This window comes from Varanus komodoensis, unplaced genomic scaffold, assembly GCF_004798865.1.
Source record: "Varanus komodoensis strain SLA01 unplaced genomic scaffold, ASM479886v1 scaffold6_1, whole genome shotgun sequence".
NCBI lineage: Eukaryota > Metazoa > Chordata > Lepidosauria > Squamata > Varanidae > Varanus > Varanus komodoensis.
In genome coordinates, this window is record NW_025336345.1 from 2883168 (window position 1) to 2903281 (window position 20114).

Here is a 20114-nt window from a genome sequence, read left to right on the forward strand (position 1 = left end):
CATTGGCTCAGTTTAAAATAACTGTCTTCTATTATTGATTGATTTCAATCTATTGATTTCATGAAGGAAGCCACAGCCTTCAGTTTACATGAGCTGAGCAGGACTGTCAGGGCCAGACCAGCATAAGAAGTTAGCCACATTTGGGTGTCCCCCCCCCCATCCCCTAAATGTTGGGTTTCACCAGTTTATCACACCATTATCTCTCCTTACATTTTGTGGTAAACGCTGCAGGGAGGGGCACTTCGCTGTCCATCTGTCCCCCCCCCCCAAAAGCCAGGATTGTCCCTCTGAACAGATTCCTCAGTGACCAGGGCCTCAGAGACGGCCAATCAAATGGGATCTCATTCCTATCCTTTGCTCTGGAATGGTTGAATTTTTCAAATTGTAATAGCATGAATGGGTGGGAGGAGCTGAGTCCAAACTACAGTGTGTGGAAAAAGGCTTTGTCCTTTGCCTCTCGTGCAGTTCTGATCCAAGTTTTGCCAGCATCCCTTTGCTCCACTTAAAAAGGTAAAGGTAAAGGTTTCCCCTTGACATTAAGTCCAGTCGTGCCTGACTCTAGGGGGCAGTGCTCATCTCCGTTTCCTGGCCAAGGGAGCCAGCGTTTGTCCACAGACAGTCTCCATGGTCATGTGGCCGGCATGGCTAAACACCGAAGTGTACGGAACGCTGTTACCTGCCCACCAAAGGGGTACCTTTTCGTCTACCGTATTTTTCGCTCTATAATACACGCCTGACCATAAGATGCACCTAGTTTTTAGAGGAGGAAAACAAGAAAAAAAAATATTCTGAATCAAATGGGAACATAATCACAGGCACATTCCCCATCACTTCCCCATGGGCTGCACATCTGACAGACTTACTGCACACACATATTTGCTCTATAAGACGCACAGACATTTTCCCCTTACTTTTGAGGGTGGGAAAGTGCGTCTTATAGAGCAAAAAATACAATACTTGCATTTGTATGCTTTCAAACTGCAAGGTTGGCAGGAGCTGGGACAGAGCAATGGGAACTCACTCCGTTGTGCAGATTCGAACCGGCAACCTTTTGATCAACCAGCCCAGCAGCGCAGCGGTTTAAACCACTGTGCCACCTGCAGTCCCTTTGTTCCACTTAGAAGCCTGTTTTTTCAATGGGAAGAAAGCTCCTATTGGCATAAAGGGAAGCTTTCTTCCACTTTTTTGTGTGGGGAAATCTTTTTTCTGTTGCTTCTGTGAGCAAGCATTGTTCTTCAAGCCAACTATTTATTTAAAAAATCAAAAGCTATATCTCTTACTTTCAATGTTTTGAATTTATCAAAACTGTTTGCCAACCATGCTTCCTCTGGCTTATTGCACAGACACAGGTGTGAATCTCTGGTGGAATCTCAGTGGGCTTTGAATCTCTAAAACAGCAACAACAAGTGTCTAGCCCTCTTTGTGGAAATTAACTTGAAACTGCATAGGGCTAGGCAATACTTGAGAGAGCAGGTATTTTAACAATAGGAGACAGGCCTCTTGTGCTCTTCAGAAGGCCCTGTCCTTCTCGTGTTGAAATGGCACAGCTTCTGCAAAACCCAAACTACCAGCAAATGTTCTTACTTGTACTTTATGTGATTTAGCCAGGTCATGGAGCTGGTGGAAATTTTTCAATGAATTGGATTGTTTCTTTATACCACAATAACACATCTAAGCCAGAATTTGATTTCTAACAATGCAACAGATTATCCGCATAGGAAATGGGCAGCTTGTATTTGGCCTGAATTTATTTTAACTTCTTTTTCTCCCTCTGCTGTAGATTTTTCATGACAGCTATGTGCTGTATGTGTTCGCCCCCAGCCAAACAAGTTGCCAGAAATGGGTCTTGACTTTAAAAGAAGGTAACTGTTCTTAGTACAAACCCTTGAATGGACACACAATTTCAAGATTAATGCAGACACAAAAATATACTTGTGGCACATTAAAGCAAATGCACTGTGACATAAGCTTTCATGTCCAAAGTCCACATCAGCTGATTTCCTATATGACATTTAGTGTGTGATCCTATGCATGCTTTCTCCAGAGAGCAAGACCTGTGGAAATCCATAGGACTTATTTCCTTATAGTCACAAATAGGATTGCACTGTTAAAATGTTTTTGGGCCCTTCTCATGCTCTTGGTATGCATGTATGAGATAGAAATGCAGCCTTTAAATTTCTATAAATTTCTTGATGGCCAATGGGAAACATGAATTTATATTTTATTCTTTACTGAGCAGAAGCATGAGGGGAAAGAATTTGGAACTGTATCACTTCCCTTGGCAGGTGAAACTCATATTTTTGAATGCTCCCCAGGTTTGGGATCAGCAGGAAATAATTGCTTTTATCTTATACATGTGATAGAAAAATGACTGAAAGTCTGCTGTTAAAAACAAACAAACCTAAAATACAATAATTCTGTAAGAAATGACTTTGTACATGAAAGAGGCTTTTGAAATATGACCTCACTGAAAAACATAGCCCTGTCCAAAGCAGAGCCTTCTGGAACTATTCTGGGCAATAGGCAGACAGGCACTTGCATATCCTATTATTAAGTTATCTTTCACTTGGAAGCTTACTTTAGTTGTAACAGATAAGCTGTTGCTTCCATCTCAGCTGGCCACTTCTGATAACAGCTGAAAGTAAACCCAGCAATGGTGAGAACGTCACAAAAATAGAGCGCTGCTGGCGTATCTTGTTCTGAGAGCTGTTCCCGCGGGTGTCACCCTCCAGCTGACGGTGGCAACCCCACAAGCAGGACACGGGCGCCGTGCCAGCTTCGTTCTCCTATTTTCAAGGAAGCGTGCTGGAGGCAAGATGTTGCCACCATGACTGGCAGCGACTGATAGCCGTGCCCTCCAAGAATTCATCTAAATGGTTTCCATAGTGTATATTGTATTTTATATAAAACACCCAGAGCACTCGGGCCGGTGGTGTTAGTTCAGCTGCCCAAGTTGGCAGCCATCGCTGCAAATTCCACAGTTTATCTATGCAACACGCTGTTACTTTCTTCTGCCTGTTCTCAGGCTACCACCAGTCAGCTTTGTTGGGTAGCCCTGGATTCTAGTATTTTGAGAGAGGGAGTGTTACGAACCAGCTGCACAGTTCTGTATGCAGGGACACTGCTACGCTGAACACATTCTTCTATCATACTCTCTCCACCCACTTCTCAATCATTGGCAGCTTATGTTGGCAGGGGCCATGACAGATTTATCAGCATAGCTTTAACCATGCATCTTATTAGCCACACCATAATGATGGTTCTGAGCGTATTAGACACAATCTCACTTTTTTCCATCCAACTGTTTCAGAAACTAGGAACAACAACAACTTAGTGACAAAGTTTCACCCAAATTTTTGGATGGAAGGAAGATGGAGGTGTTGTGCGCAGGCAGAAAAGATGGCAACAGGCTGTGTGGAATATGTTCCATCCAAGACTGGTATGTAATTACTTTGCTGTAAACAAAGTAAGAGAGCTTCAGCTATGGGTAGTATAGGTATGAAGATGATGATGATGATGGATGTCCTAATCAGTGTTTAATTAATGATACAACCTTGGCTAAGATGCTCACATTAAGTAGGAATGCTGAGCAAGGCCTGGTTACCTCTGGTAGTAGATGCCCTAGGATATATCTCAATATTATCCTGGTATATTCCCTGAAGAAAGGGAAGAAAATTCACTGATACTCTTCTATGTTCTGTAAGACAGGGGTAAGCAACCTGGAGCCTGCCAGGTGGTTTGGCTTGCAGTGCCATCACCCCCAGCCAACACAGCCAGTGCTAATTTGATGGGAGCTGTAGGCCAAAGCATCCAACATTGCCCACCCATGCACTAAAGTTTATTATTGTGATTTGAGCGTGGTGTGTCATTCAGCATGCAGTTTGACTCTCTGGCATGGATTTATTAATTACCTGGGGACTAGTGACTCTCTGCCTCCATGTTGCACATCTCTAAGACTGGCATTTGTTTTCTGGAAAGTCTTCTGCATGCTTAATTCCTCAACAATATGTTGCACAGGTGTGTGTTATACATGGGACTGGACATACATGGTCAGATCCAGATTGAGTCATACTTTGAGCAGGCAAATTGCTTTCAGTGGGTGTATCAAAGTTTGATGAAACATGGATCCATCCCAGCCTTTGTGCAGCTGGGTTCAGCCTTGAGTTTTCTGTTCTGCTTGCACTTTTAGTTCCTGCCTTATCCTTTGTAATCTGGATGCTGTTAGATTGATAGCAATTCATATGGCTGGGAGGCAGGGGATTTATGAGCACCTCTGATCACTGTACATCTCAAATAAACAGGATATTTTTTGTGGACACTATCCATTTGCCACGGATTCAGTCTTGACTGTACCAGCATCCACCCCATCCCTGCTGGGCCTGCTGTTCTCCTGGGTGCATAAGGCTTTGCCCCTCTTTACCCAAGCCTTCCCTCCCTGATGAGCAAACGTTTGCGCTGCATGCAACACACTCCACCCACTGCTGTATTCTGCCTCCGGGCATGATATTTACCTCCCCTAGACGTTTAACCTGTGCACTCCAGGTTGTGCTGGGTTGTATAATGCCAAGCCAGTGACTAGGATTTTGACTTTCAGGAACTGGCATTCCTGCTGGACACACAAATACCTCATGCAGGAACAGTGATGATATATTGTCAGCATAACAGTGCTGCATAAATGCCTGTGAAGAGCAAGAAAACGAACTCTGAAGAAGTCCTGCTCTGATAAGGAAATAGTTGATCACAGAAGCATTCCAGTTTTAGAATGATCAGAAACGAGTCTCACAAACAGAAGCTACGGTTCTACTTGGGATGCTGTTATTTTTCATTGGCACCATCATTTTTGTAGCCCTCAATGATTGCGTGATGGTTGGCCGAAACAAAACCAAACAAAACCCCAAGCTGCACGGTAGTTCCAACCACATTGCAAACTACTTCTCTGCAGTATCTGCCTATGTGGTTAAGTGACCATCATCATTTCTTCCTCTCCTTTCTGCAACTCTATTTTACCAACAGTACCTTCTGCTTTGGCCTATGATCATATTATTTTTCTTTTCTTTTTCAGTCTCCAAGAAACCGCTTCCTCCAACCCCAGAGAATAACCCGGTGAGCACAACATGGGTAGTACACATTCTCCAAATTCAGGACGTGGAAGCTGAAGCACAGTTTTGAAAATTTATATTTATAAAGTTTCTATTTATAAATGTTATGGAAGGTGAGGTCCTATTGTTCTAGCAGCAGGTACTCATAAGCTTCCAACCTGGCTAGTTCATGGGCATCCAGAACAAGGAGCGAAGCATGGCGGCAGAACTCTTCACTGCCGCTGACCTCACCCCCTGCATTTCAGCTGGAAGGCCACGTAGATTGGGTGCTGACTGGAACAGGTGTAACTCCTCAGCCCCAAGCTTCTTCCCTCCCCACCCCTTCGCACCTTCCTATCCCCTCCACCCCAAGGTGCCCTCTGGGGGGGCGGGCAGCTGGTACAGTCTTTTCCATGCTGGTCATGAAGGCAAGGATGGCTGCGGGGGGTGGGGTGGAGGTGCAGGCTTAGTCATTGGAGCCCCATCTCTGAGATCACAGGATCTTCGAACTGGGCCTCTAAAGAATCCTATGGCCTCCTTCCTGGATGATATTGGGAGATTATAGGACTGTGCTTTTAATGACTGCAATACGGTTTTTCAGCATTTCTGTTCAAATGTTTATAAAACATTTACAAGCATTTAGAAGAGCAACTATATATTATTATTATTATTATTTTCCTTCACCTTCTTGTATGTTTATTTTCTAACAGTATATGTGGCTCGTGCTGGAATGTAGCAATGGGTTGCATTCAATGTTCATTTAATGAGTTCCTTTCATTTCAGTGGGTCTACTCTGCACAAGACAAACAATACAATCCATGAGTTTGAACTGGATATTATCATATATCTTATTTTCTTTTTGTGAGTTTTGAGTGTAGCTTTTCCTAATATGGTAATTAAATCATAAATTGCTTTAACTAGTAAACTAGGCTTGTATAGTTAAATCTACAAATACTCTGTTTATCTGGGCTGTTATATTTCATCCTACTGTACAGATGAGCTTCCCTCTACAAGTATATTTACTCTCCTGACAATCTGTCCCTCTTAAAAGAAGGGTAAAAGGATTTCAGTAACCCAGCAGCGGGTTCACACGACATGCCAAACCACCCTGCAAATAAGCTACAGCCCCAGTGTACCCAACAGGGCATGGCCAGCAAACAAGCCACCTTGCAGGAAACAGTCTGCACTGACTTCACACCCCACCATAAATTACAGGCTATGGTGGGTGGCCAGGTTGTACAAACTCGGTCAATGTGTAAACATACAGGTGTATTTATTGCAGTTCATTTTATTTATTTAATATATCCTATTAATTTTCTGTTTGTTGTCTGGTCCTTTGGAGCAGAAATTATTTATAGACCCCAAGGACTCACTAGTAATCGCCATTTATGACTACACTGCCCAGAATCCCCAAGAGCTGCCATTACAGTGCGGTGAAGAATATTATGTTATCGACAACTCTGAGGAGCATTGGTGGTTGGTTCAAGACAAGAATGGGTAGGTACCTTTTAGAAAGTAGTGTGCTATTTCTCTGAACGCTTCTTTTATTTTTAATTACAGCCCATGTTGAAGAGCAACACAGTTTTCAAAAACTGTACCGTTTCTTACTTTGCTATTGCATTTAGAAAATGTTTGTTTATTTATTTATATGTATTTATAGGCCACCTATAATTGCTGGGGCCTTCCTAGGTGGCTTACAATGCATACAACATATTAACAGAGTAAAACACATTAAAACCAATTAAGACATAACAGATTAAACATTCTATAAACACAATTAAAAAGGGCAACAGCATGCAGCCTAAATGTTTAAAAAAACCCTTAAAAGATATGCCTTTGCCTGGTGCCAAAAGGAAAATAGAGATGACGCCAGGCAAATTTCCCTAGGGAGGGAGTTCCGGAGATGGGGAGCAGCAGCGGAAAAAGCCCTTCACCCAGTTGCCACCCTTCTCATCTCCCTGAGGGGTGGTTTTCCCAGAGGGGCCTCCTGAGCTGATATAAAGGGGCAGGTAGGTATATGGGTGCAACAGTCCTTTAGATGTTCTTGGACTACTGTGCCATGGGAGAAGTGCAGCCCACATGGTTTCAGATACAATCCAATCAGGATGCTGGTGGGCCTCCAAACTTGGGAGATTATGGGCATCCTATGCAGTGCAGAAGCTGCGCTCTCTGCCTCCATACTCCTCCCAATCTGCATTCTTGCTAGATGGTTGCTTTTGGCCATCTAACTGAGGAACTTGGAAGGGAGGGGAGGAGAGGAAGCTGCAGAGGACACAGGATGCAACATACCTTGGTCTCTCCTGTCTTGTCGCCTCCCTGCCCACTGGAATGCCCCCTTTTCCCCTTTCTGAGATCAAATCTCCAAGCTTGGAGAGGAAGTGGGTGCAGGTCTTTCCATAATGGCTGCTAGAAACAGGGAGGGGTTTGGAGTGTAGATTTCAAACTCCGTGGTAAGAGCTGCATTTCTAACCTGAGAATTTGGACTATCCAACTCCTCGCACACCCCTCCCCCTGACATTGTCTAGGAGCCATAAGACTGCTCCTTTAAAAATGCATGCTTAGATCGGATGTCAGTGATGGAGTCCGTTTACAAACCTAACTTAGAAGCTTCGCCTGTGCACCCCCTCTGTTGCAGACAATATTTAATCCATACTCGCTTATGCCAGAGTTTCAATATACTAATGCACAGCATCTTATTCTTCACAGTCATGAAGGATATGTGCCAAGCAGCTATGTGACAAAAAAATCATCAGAAAATCTGCAGTTATATGAGTAAGAGAGCTTTCTTTCTTTGAATACAACATTATCAGTACATAGACATAGGCCTGATGCTGGATCTGTTAATTAAGTAGCTTTGTAATTACCGTGTGGAGATGTGAACCAGTTCAAATTGTACTTTGGGAAATAAATTGATAATCAGCTTTGCAGAGCAAATGGCAGCACATTATTATTATTATTATTATTATTATTATTATTATTATATTTCTATGCCGCCCCTTGCCAAAGCCTCGGGGCGGCTTACAACACAATAAGATACATTGAAATACAATAGAACATAATAAATTACCAATAAATACAAAAATACAAAAAATACACTGATATAATAATATAAAATTAAAATTAACAGTATAAAATAAGTAAATAAAGAATATAGGAGGAGGAAAGAGAAGGAAGAAGAAGTTGCCCTGGCCAGATCATATATTTTAACAATTAAAATGATGTTTAAATAAAAAGGTCTTTACCTGGCGCCGAAAAACCAGTAACGACGGTGCCAGGCGGACCTCTTTGGGGAGTGAATTCCATAGGTTGGGCGCCACCGCAGAGAAAGCCCTCCTCCGGGTACTTACTCTCCTAATTTCTTTCATGGAGGGTTCCCGAAGAAGGGACTCTCCCGCAGATCTCAAGGGGCGGTCGGGCATATACGGACGTAAGCGCTCGTTCAGGTAGCCAGGACCCAAGCCGTTTAGGGCTTTATAGGTCATAACCAACACCTTGAATTGGGCCTGGGCTTCAATGGGAAGCCAGTGAAGCTGACGGAGGACTGGAGTCATGTGAGCATAACGCCCCGTCCCCGTCAGCAACCTGGCAGCTCTATTTTGCACCAATTGAAGTGTTCGGACCGTCTTCAGGGGAAGCCCCACGTAAAGCGCATTACAGAAGTCTAGGCGGGAAGTCACCAGCGCGTGTGTCACCGTCGCCAGGCCGTCGTACTCCAGGTAGGGGCGCAGCTGATTAATCAGCCGAAGCTGAAGGAAGGCGCTCCTCGCCACCGCTGTCACCTGAGCTTCCAAAGAAAGCTCTGGGTCGAGGAGCACTCCCAAGCTGCGGACCTTGTCCCTAAGAGGGAGTGTTGCACCATTCAGGACCAGGTCACTCAAGGGCAGAGAAGTGGTTCAAGCAATATAGACGGCTGGATGTCTTTCACTGTGGAGAGCATAAAAAGGCAGAAGACTCAATAAAGGCGCACCGCTATCCATGTTTAGTCTGGGGAAAACTCCACAACTTCCAGCATTCCTCAGTCAACATGGTAGTGTAAACGCATGTAGGATTACATCCTCAGCCTCCCTTTCATCTCTCAGGTATGGTTGTAGCCGTGCTGCTTCTTTATGCACCAAACATTCAGGATCCTGCTTATTTGTGAGGGCAAATTGATTCTCAGTTTGTCTCTTCTTACCAAATTAAGATTGATCCTTAATTTCTGAGGCCAGTTCCATTGTATGTGCAGCATTCTACTACCTCATTGTCCAGAGCAGGAAGCTGCTGGTAACCCTTACAGGCCATGAGCCAAGGGGCACAAAACTGGAGCTGGATGGCCTATTGTAAAGACTTGTTTTTCATTGCAGATGGTACAGCAATAGCATCAACCGAAGCAAGGCAGAAGTGCTTCTCAGAGAAGAGGTAGGCCAGTTCCCTTAGGTGGTGACCACCCTTCATTTTACTTGGTTGGATTGTTTTTCCTGTTTCAGCTGCTTTGAGCTTGTTAAGAAATGAGATGGGCAAATGGAATGTTTTGAGGGCCACCTCAGTCCCAACAAAGATCACTTCTTTGCTTGGAAGTGCAAATCCCTTTTCAACTATGAAGCTCTCTGGTCGCTTCACATGATTGCTGAGGAGAAATGATCTGAGCATAGATGCCACCACCGCTAACTAGCAGAGTCCTGAGCACACTTGGAGAAGGGCTGGCGCAGAAATAGTGATACCTGTCTAGCACAGAGTGGGATGAAATGCCTTTTGCCAAGAAAGTATTTTGGGCATTGACTCTTTCCCATCTTTCCGAGATTTTTACTTCTTGTGTTTATTCCTCTTTTTAAAAGAGGCCAAGTTCCAGCTGGAAGCATCTTTCCATTCAGCATAGGATGTGGTGTGAAGCACAGAAGGGGCATCCTGGCAGCAGCCACTCGGTCTCTGCTTTCTGCTGCTGTTACTGTGTCACTGCTCACTTGTCCAGACTTTCTGGTTGTTTAACTTGGCCTGGCTGGTTGGGATGAGGCCAGTAGGCAGTGCAGAAAAAAGCATTTGTTTTTCCTTCCTGCTGCTTCACTACGAGTCCATCAGAGCAGTGCTCTTGCTGCCTTCCTTCTCTTCCACTCTGTGCGTTGTGTGCTTTCTCTTTTTAAAAATAATTGCATTGTTTTCTTAAAAGAAATACAATTCAAAGAAAGCCAAAAATGTGAAAGAGAGCTAATGCACCCTAAAATAAATATATAAGCCAGATAATTCCACATATTAATTCTAAAACCACAGCAGTTTAACAGTGTAATAAGTTGGTCAAAATATTTTTCAGACTGCTTGATCCTGTAATACCAGCAGCTCTAAAAAGTCTAACAGGAGGCAACCTGAAACTCACAAGTTCTTAAAGACTTGTGTGAACATTTCAGCTAACCATCAAGTCGTATCATTTTGACTGCTATCATTGTTGTGGCTTCATTTGTCACAATTGGCTTCAGTGCCTGGGTGCTGGGTAGGGACGCTAACCCAAGCCCCGCAGTAGTGGTGGTCTGGGTGGGAGTCTTGTGGGGACATTGTTCATGCAGCAGTTCACTTCGGGTGCCTGGCAGCCCTCAGGGGAGCAGTTGCTGATGGTCATAGTCCTCCGCCAGCAGGCCTGCTGAGGTTCTTCAGCTAGCAAATGGGTTGCCCTCCTCAGAGTCCCTGCCCTGGTGTTGCCCAAATCATAGAAGCCTCCCTCTTAAAACTGTGGCCTGTTTAAAAGCAAGCTTGGTGTTTGTTCTGTCTTTGATCCCTACATGTTTCCCACCAAATGCAGATATTAATTCAATACTCAGTGTATTACAAACATGAAAGCAGACAAGAAGTGAATTTTAGCCTTTAAAAGTCCTCCTTGTATAAATATAGCCTAGGGATCCATTTCCGAATAACCGTATTCTGAAACTTTCTTTCTCTTCCATATTTTTGTAGGGCAAGGAAGGAGCCTTCATAGTGAGAAACTCAAGGCAACCTGGCACATACACAGTCTCTGTCTTCACAAAAGCATTAAGGTAAGTCTGACTGTAGCAGATGCTTGCACTGATTCAGTTATTTGGGAGGATATTATGGATCCAGGACATAAAGTTTGAATATATGCAGCAGGCTTCTGTACTTCTTTCCCCATCTCAAAACATAAAAATGGGAGCATCCCTTAAGATAGGCTTACATTTCAGTTTTCATCATGACCAAGAAAATATTTTTCCTGCCTGCTTGCCTTTCCACAGAGTTTTATTTGCCACTGTTTTTGACAACAAGAGTTGTATTTTTTACTTTCATTTCAGCAATGAGAATAACCCGGTTATAAAGCATTATCACATCAAGGAGACAAGCGACAGCCCCAAGAAGTACTACCTGGCAGAGAAGCACGTGTTTGACTCTGTCTGGGAACTGATCAACTATCATCAGCACAACGCAGCAGGTAAGTTGAGCCAGGAAAGGCCAGAATAATCGTGTTGCTGTTTTGGAATAGTTTTTAAAAGGTTAAAAGAAAAGGGAAAAATTGATCTTGTGATGTCACACAGAATATGTCCTTCTGAGTAATCTGGTTGTCATTAAAAACAGGCAACAGTTTTGGCTAGAATCATGGGATAGAATCTAAACATGTAACCTAATCAGACATTTGGCTGAACTTCTCTCTGTGAGAAATGGATGCTATAGATTATGCTAGTTGTGAGGAATTGTATGGGGTCTTCATGGGGATGCTTATTACAAATGCTCCCCATTATGTGTAATTTTCCCAGATGCAGAATGGCAAGGTTCCGTACCAGTGCAGCACAATTATTTGCCTCTCTGAATATTCTATAGGAGATCCCAGAATATTACTAAATCTGGGGGATTTGGTAATTCAAATGCTAAAATATTTAAGTAGGTGGTCATGTAACTTGCATGGTTTAATGCTGATGGAGTTTCATGGTGATTCCTTGGGAATTCAGATTAGTGGTAAGGAAATGAGTGGTATCTAATTAATGGCAGTTGTGCTGTGTTAGACACAACACTTCTCCACACAAGGCATTCATTGTGCAGTCAGGATCCCTTACTCATGTGTGGGGCATTTTCACAAGGTTGTCACCCTCCAGAGCCTCTCCCAAATTTTCAGACATTTCTGCAGGTTGTTTTGGAGTGAGGAAAGTCTGATATTTTCCTAGATGGCAACATTGTTCCTTATAGAAGCCTAGCCTATTTTTCCAATTCGACTATGTCCCACAGCACCACCTTGTGTTGAGAGGAATACTTGCAGGAAAGACAAAATAATCCTCCTGCAAAATATAAATAAAAATGAAGACTGGGAAAATATCTGTGCTAAAAGGATACTAAAATGTTTGTCAGTACATATAAAGGAATTTTTAATAAAATAGTATACTTAACTCCAAGTGAAATTGAATTGTATAGATAGCAAATATTCCAATCTATGTTGGAGATGTGGCTATGGAGTGGGTACATATTTTCATGTGTTGAGAATGTGAATATATAATTTTGGAAAGAGGTTTTTAAAGTGAATAGTAAAATATTAAGTTTAAATATTGAAATACATCCTGAAATAGCATTACTGTCAATATTTAATAAGAAACAATGCAGTTGGAATAATAAAGACTAAAGAATAATTATTTTGTTAATGATAAATTTAACAACAACAGCAAGATTAATTAGAAATAGAAAGTAAAATATGATTATCAGTTGTGTGATTGATATAGATAAGTCTGGAATATAGCTACTAATGATAAATTAACATGTGATATTAAAGTGAGAAAGGGGTATCTAAGAAAAAATAATTTTAATGACAATTGGGGTTCATTAGTTGAATATGAGTTTTAAAAAGGGAAAGAATTTGAGCCTTCACAAGAGCCATTGCAATTTTGGAAGGGGAACCCCTACTGAAAGAATTTTTGGAAGAGTTCCTAACTCTTCCCATCCCCAGTGGTCCCAGTGATAGAGTACACAATGTTTTTATGACTTATTTTAATTGCATGTTTAATGTAACATGTTTTTAGTTTAATTGTCAGATTTTATTTATATTTTACATTAATTAATAAAGTCAATGTAATTAATTTTACACTTTACATTTACAAAATTAATAAAAGATAAAAATAAAAAGGAAGGAGAAGTCTCAGTAAAGTGCTGGGTTAAATGGTTCATACAGAGGAGAAGCCCATTGACAAAAACATGGATGGTTAGATTAAACCATTTTAGAGGGTGAAATATGGTTCTAACCTGCCTGCCTGGTCTTCATGTACTGTTGACCCCCTTCCTAAGAGGGGCTCTCTTTTTCAGCCTCTTTCCTTCAGCCCTACCTATTTTCCTCCTCAATGCAGGTCTCGTTACTCGTTTGCGGTATGCCGTTTCCTCCCGGAGAGAAAAGGCACCTGTTACTGCTGGGCTAAGCTATGGTAAGCAGACCTGGCTCCATCGCTCAGACTGTGTTTATTATTCAGTCATATCCATTCACTTGGCATGATATGGTCAGTTGTCTAAATCAGAGGTTTCAACTTCCCGGTGGCCTTGCCTTTTTAGATGCAGGAAAATCAGAAAGGGTCCAGAGGAGGGCAGTAACAATGATCCAGGATTTGGAAACCCTGCCCTATGAGGAGAGACTGAGAGAACTGGGCATGTTCAGCCTTGAGAAGAAAAGACTGAGGGGGGACATGATATCTCTCTATAAGTCCCTCAAAGGCTGTCACAAAGAGGAAGGTCAAGAGCTCTTCTTGCTGATACCAGAGTGTAGGACATGCAATACTCAATTCAAGTTGCAACAACCCAGATTCAGGCTAGATATCAGGAAAAGTTTCCTCACGGTCACAGCAATACGACAGTGGAACCAGCTGCCTTGGGAGGTGGTGGGCTCTCCCATACTAGAAACATTCAAAAGAAACTGGACAGTCATCTGAGCAGAATGTAAATTGGTGACCTGCAACAGCAGGGGATTGGACCAATGGCCTTTTTGGCTCCTTCCAATTCTACTTTTCTATGATTCTTTGAATGATCAGGAATGCTGGGAGCTGAAGTTCAAAACATTTGGATATCTACTTTCTGCCTGCCCCTGGTCTAAATGGTTTCAGGAGCAATTCAGCTACCTTTGGCCTTGAAGTGATTCCAGGCAAATAAGCATACACCAGGGATTGGGTTGAATCACCGAGATACAGCTGAGATTCACTGCAAGTGCCTTATAGCATCTTAAAGACAGGAGGGAGGGAGGGACTCTATATTGTGACATAAGCGCCCGCATCTGACAAAGTGGGCCCCAGCAATTCCTAAAGGGTCACAAATGTGTTAGATTGTATCTAGTGTTAGTTCTACTCACAGTAGACCCACTGAAATGGGTTAGACTAAAATTGAATAAGCTTTTGTTGTTTTTACCAGTGAATGGGATAATTTAATGCCATGCAACACAGAGGATCATAGATCTGGAAGTATGACATCTTGGAAGATTGAGGAGCTTTTCTGCTGAATAAATATTATGATGGGCTCCAGAAAGGAAAGTGTGGAATAGCTAGCTAGAACTAATTGCATTCTGTAATTATTGTTAGTATTAGGACTGGATCATTAAATTTGAAATGTGACTGCTCAGAATGTTTAAAATGGTTGTCTTAGTTGGAGGGCCCTGTTATAGGCCCTCTGTAACACTCTTTTTCTGTCAAAAAGCAATATCCAGGTTTCAAAATCTTTTTCTGCTGCCTCTTCCTAGGAAAGTGGCAGATAAATCCACAGGAGCTGACCTTTGAGCAGGAGATTGGCGTTGGCCAGTTTGGGGTGGTGCATCTTGGCTACTGGCTGAACCAGATGAAAGTGGCCATAAAGACCATTCGCCCAGGGGCGATGTCAGAAGAAGACTTTATTGAGGAGGCCCAAGTCATGATGTAAGCACCACAAAATACTTGCTACGCTCCATCATCATCTGTCAAATCTAGAGTTTAGAGCAACATTGGGTGTACTTAATGTTACATAAAAATTACCATTTTCTTGTATATGGAGATGAATGCTATATTCTGTGTTTCCTGCATATGAGTATGGCTTTTGATCCTTTAGTGAGGCATCACTAATGTAATTTTTTGGATGGTTTCTATAGCTGGAGTTAAAACCATTCGCCCAGGGGCGATGTCAGAAGAAGACTTTATTGAGGAGGCCCAAGTCATGATGTAAGCACCACAAAATACTTGCTACGCTCCATCATCATCTGTCAAATCTAGAGTTTAGAGCAACATTGGGTGTACTTAATGTTACATAAAAATTACCATTTTCTTGTATATGGAGATGAATGCTATATTCTGTGTTTCCTGCATATGAGTATGGCTTTTGATCCTTTAGTGAGGCATCACTAATGTAATTTTTTGGATGGTTTCTATAGCTGGAGTTAAAATGTTCTTCTAGTTCTTTCCTTCCTCCATAGCAGTGTTGAATATCGTGCTCCAAAGAAAAACCTGTGGTATACATTGGAGTGCCTTCTAAGTTTCTTTTCCTTTCCAATCATTTAGTGGAATTAATGTTTACTAGAAGGATCAGTTATCTACTAGATTTACTTTTTTAAAAATGTCTGTGTACATGCATGGATGAATGAATAGGTCATGATGCCTGCTTTTTTTTAACATTAGAGAGTTCTAAAGGATACAGGATCTCCAGCCAGTTTAAGATAGTTTCTTTAGCTCAATAAAACTTAGAATTTTAAGAACCTTTAGTATAATTTTGAAATACTTTGTTTCTAGTCCTCATGGTCAACAAAGAACAACAAATAAATCCTACAGTCACAAAAAAATATCATCTCAACATTTCTAAATGGACACAAATCTAGAATAACTTTATAAATGCTCGTGATTTAAAATAACCAATAATCTTAATGAAAATAAAGAAGTTTGGTTACCTGAGATATTTTTTTTAAAATCTGATCTTTTTTCACTGAGGCACCTGATGCTATACAAACTTCTCCTAAAAATGGAGAAAATATTAATTTTCAATATTGCTGATTTTGATGTCACTCAAATGCACTGGTTTGTACAGTGGCTGGATCCAGGATTTGCTTCCCACAAGAAGGAGGACTCTGCTTGCAGAAGGTCTGTCTGCTGAGTATTTGAGGGGAGTCTCCACACTGCAGGCTCTTCTGCCTCCGTAGAATTTAGTAGAGTGTTAGAGAAAGGGGCGACTGCAGAGGTTCAGTTCCGCCAGCACAGTTGACCCAGCTTAAGTCTGAATCCAACCCCACATTGCAATAACATCAGTCACTCCACAATGGGATTTTTGCTTGAAGGAGGTATATGCTACTTCAGCAGTAAACAGAAGGTAGGTCTGCATGTATTGGTGGATTGCTAGGTAATTTGTGATCAATTGGCAAGGATTCCTAATTCCCAAATGCTTAATAATAGCAATAAAAAAGTCTCCCTCTGAAATAAAGAACTCTTGGGGTAATCAGGAATCTATTTCTGTGTGAAAGGACAGAGAGCTTCATTCAGTCCTGGTGCACACAATGCTGTGGATGCTACTGGCTCAGGATTCCAGATATATTTCTTTTGCCCCAGGCTTTGGTTGGTGGATCTCAGGCTAAGATCCTGCAAGCCCTGAAGTCTACCCACCCTGCCTCTAGCTCCTTCCGCCAGAATCCCTTATTTTTCAAGAACGAGATTTGTTGTGGAAACTGTAGAACACTGATGCTACGCAGTGCTCTTCAGTCTTTAATCTAATTTTGCCAAAGATATTGGATTTTCAGAAAAAAGGAGGCTCAATTAAATTGTGTTTATATGTCCAAATAATAGAGAACTGATTCTAATTTTTAAAAGGTGCACCCAGTGGGAAAGGTGCCTAAAATAACGTATGGCAGGAGCCACACTTTTTCTTTGTTCTTAATGTGTTTATATACCGTTCTTGCAGCTGGATCTGATCCTTCATAGTCCTTTTCTTGCTGCTTCCTTAGATTTCCCATGGAATATGCCCATCTATCAGCTTCTGCAAAGGACCAGAGCTGACACTACCGATTTTTCCTTTTGTATCAACAGGAAACTCTCTCATCCCAAATTAGTCCAGCTGCATGGGATATGCATGCAGCACACTCCCATGTGCCTGGTCTTTGAGTTCATGGAGTATGGCTGTTTGTCTGATTACTTAAGGAGGCAGCGGGGAAGCTTCTCAAAGGAAGACCTCTTGGGAATGTGCCAAGATGTGTGTGAAGGAATGACTTATCTGGAGCAGGCGTCTGTTATCCACAGAGACCTGGTAAGTCTGGATCATTTCTATAAATGAATGATCCAAATATTTTGCCATTTCAATACCTGGGCCAAAATTCATGATTATGGGAGTTGCTATAAATGTTTCCAGGAATATCCCTCAGTTGTGAGAAAGTTTGCCTTTTTAGACTGTTTTCTGTCTATTCGAGTCATTGTTCTTTTGCTTGCTCAAGTTGTAGGACCGTCTTTTGTCTTTGGGATGCTACTTCTTTTTGTCTTCCTGGATTAATCTGGGTCAATCCAAATGGAGATTATATTCTGAATGGGATGTGCAGTCACTCAGATGTAGTTATGAGATGCCATCAGTGCAGGAAGGCAAAATAACTTGAGAACTACAGCCAAAATTCATAGGTCAATCACCTGTGATCCAGCCCATCAGAAAGCATGTATCACTGAAGGCAGATGAAGCCATCTGGGAAAGAGAGAGAGGATGCATGCAAGACTGCAAAGAGTACCTGAGCAGCCAAATCCTTTTGCAACCGCCATTGAAAAATCGTCAAAACACTTTCATTTTTCAATATGGCTCAAATACTGTATTTCTGAAAAACAGTGAGTAGCTTCTACTTAGCCTTACTAATATTCTCCTCCTCTCCTTCACAGGCTGCTCGGAATTGTTTGGTTGGAGAATTCCATGTGGTCAAAGTGTCCGATTTTGGAATGTCACGGTAATTTGCATCCTGTATGCATAGCTAACCATTTATTTGATGGATGGAAATTACTGATGTTATTCTTTCCTTTTGAAGTGTGTCCAACACCAAGCTCATTGTCATGGCAAAACCCACACTGGGTCCAGAGCTCATTTCTGCTCCATTCCTGCTGTTGCTTCCTCTAATTCCTCCTTCCCTTGACAATCATTTTAAAAGAAATGAATAACATTTGGGGCATAATACTCCATGCCTAAGCAAGTCACCAGTTTCTTTGCCCTTACTGTCATCTCCAGTGAAACATGTTTTGTTGCTTTTGAAGCACTCTAAAGACCTCTAAAAGCTGTAAGCTGTGATAATAATGAGATGCGTGTGAATATTACAGGCAATGACAGTTCCTCATCACATTCCATTTACTGGGGTAGAAACGCACACCATCACTTGTAAACCATCACTCTGCCTAGTATTGTCTGCTATTTTCTACATATTATTTTACCAGTCACTAGCTTGATATGTTCCGGTTGTACTTTTTAGCCCACCTAAGATCTCTGCCCAGCCACAAACATTTGAAATTCCTGTTTCTCTAAACAAAGTTAATGAGAGGTAAAGGAAGACTGCTTCTCATTATGTCTGCAAAAGACTGCAGCATAACTACAACAAGTAGTCTATTAGATTACAGCTAGTACTACGATATTGGTCATAGTATAAAGATAGTTAAGCTGTAACAGATCTGTTGCAATGCTTCACTATTTGACAACGTGGTAGCAGAGGCAGAGAAACTTAGCCTAGTTTCTCATCATGATACCTGTTCCAGTTACCCACTGATAGTGGAACATGGCTTTGAGGAGCCTGCTCATATTCAATGCAACTAGGTGGACAATTGATGTTTCTGCGAGATTCCATGGGCACATATATCCCCATGTATAATGGTGCCTGGCATTGGAACTTATGGATTACTGACATGTGGCCTTAAGCATATTTGACTGTTCCAGGTATGTTCTTGATGACCAGTATACCAGCTCCATGGGCACCAAATTCCCCGTCAGATGGTCAGCACCGGAAGTTTTCTCCTACAACCGGTATAGCACCAAATCTGATGTCTGGTCATTTGGTAAGAACTTTTAATCTGAAAATTCTTATTCATACAATCACTTTGAGTTTAATTCTTGAGAAACTTCATTGTTAATCCTATCAGGAAGATAAAGATTTCTGGAATTTTGTGTGAGAAGTTGTGCAAAGGTTGAAAATTAGTTTTAGTTTTTGTTTTTAGTGTAAATTATTTAAAGCCACATTGAGCTTAATATTTCCCAGGGACAAGAGGAAATTTGCAGACTGCAGCACTTTCTGTGGTATTTTGTCATTCCACAAAGCATGGTTTGCATAAGATTCCTCTGTCAGGTCATAACATCATGCTTCCATGAGCTTTTCTGTTTTGCTGCTCTCCACTTTTTTGTATTCTCTACGCAGTTATCAAACCACCCTAGTGTAACTAGGATTAAAATACCCCAGTTATGAGGACTAGCCTGCATCTGTGAGCAAGCAAGTCCAGGGAACTTTAATATTTCAGTTTACATAGCGATAAAAACTCCTGGGAGGAATTTCCCTACATTTATCAGTGCTTTAAAATGCATAAATCACAAAGAGCTCCCTTTGCAAACCATCATTGTTTGGCATATATGAATATGGAACTGACCCAGAATAATCCCAGAATAATTATTTTTTAATATATACAGTTTTCAGTCACAGTTACTACTTACATTAAATAAAATATTTGTTTGGCTGAACTAAAACACTTAAATTTTGCTTGATTTGGAATGGATTCCTACTGGTTTGGGGGTTGTTTGCAGCATGTACAAGAGCACTTCAAAATTTTGGTGCAAAGTTTTGCTTCACTCTGAACATAATTAAGTTAGAACTTGTTATTTCTTGAAATAATCCTCATCTGACTGTCATGTGACTGCAGCAACAGCAGCAATAATCATAGGAACAATTATGACAGCAAGAACATCATGCTACAAGGATGGGGAACTGGTAGGGGTACCATATATACTGGTGTATAAGACAACTTGTATACAAGACAAGATCAATATTTTGGGCTATTTTTCTGGTGCTTGCCATATGTCAGGCCTAGAAGAAGACCCCCAATTTTTGCTTTGCTATTTTTGGTTTCAGGGGCTATCTTATATGCTGATAAATATGGT

General features: G+C 41.6%; 1 protein-coding gene across 2 annotated transcripts in view; it reads left to right on the forward strand.

Moving 5' to 3' along the window:
* The window catches only part of ITK (IL2 inducible T cell kinase), a 41716-nt gene that overhangs the window by 16502 nt on the left and 5100 nt on the right, over positions 1-20114 (forward strand). For both annotated transcript variants that reach the window (XM_044451022.1, XM_044451023.1), the window contains exons 3-15: positions 1781-1862; positions 3311-3439; positions 5063-5103; positions 6424-6575; positions 7785-7850; positions 9422-9476; positions 10998-11077; positions 11348-11484; positions 13376-13450; positions 14746-14917; positions 17042-17258; positions 17870-17934; positions 18906-19024. In XM_044451022.1, the coding sequence (XP_044306957.1) occupies positions 1781-1862; positions 3311-3439; positions 5063-5103; positions 6424-6575; positions 7785-7850; positions 9422-9476; positions 10998-11077; positions 11348-11484; positions 13376-13450; positions 14746-14917; positions 17042-17258; positions 17870-17934; positions 18906-19024 (1390 nt within the window). The remainder of the gene's footprint in view (positions 1-1780; positions 1863-3310; positions 3440-5062; positions 5104-6423; positions 6576-7784; positions 7851-9421; positions 9477-10997; positions 11078-11347; positions 11485-13375; positions 13451-14745; positions 14918-17041; positions 17259-17869; positions 17935-18905; positions 19025-20114) is intronic.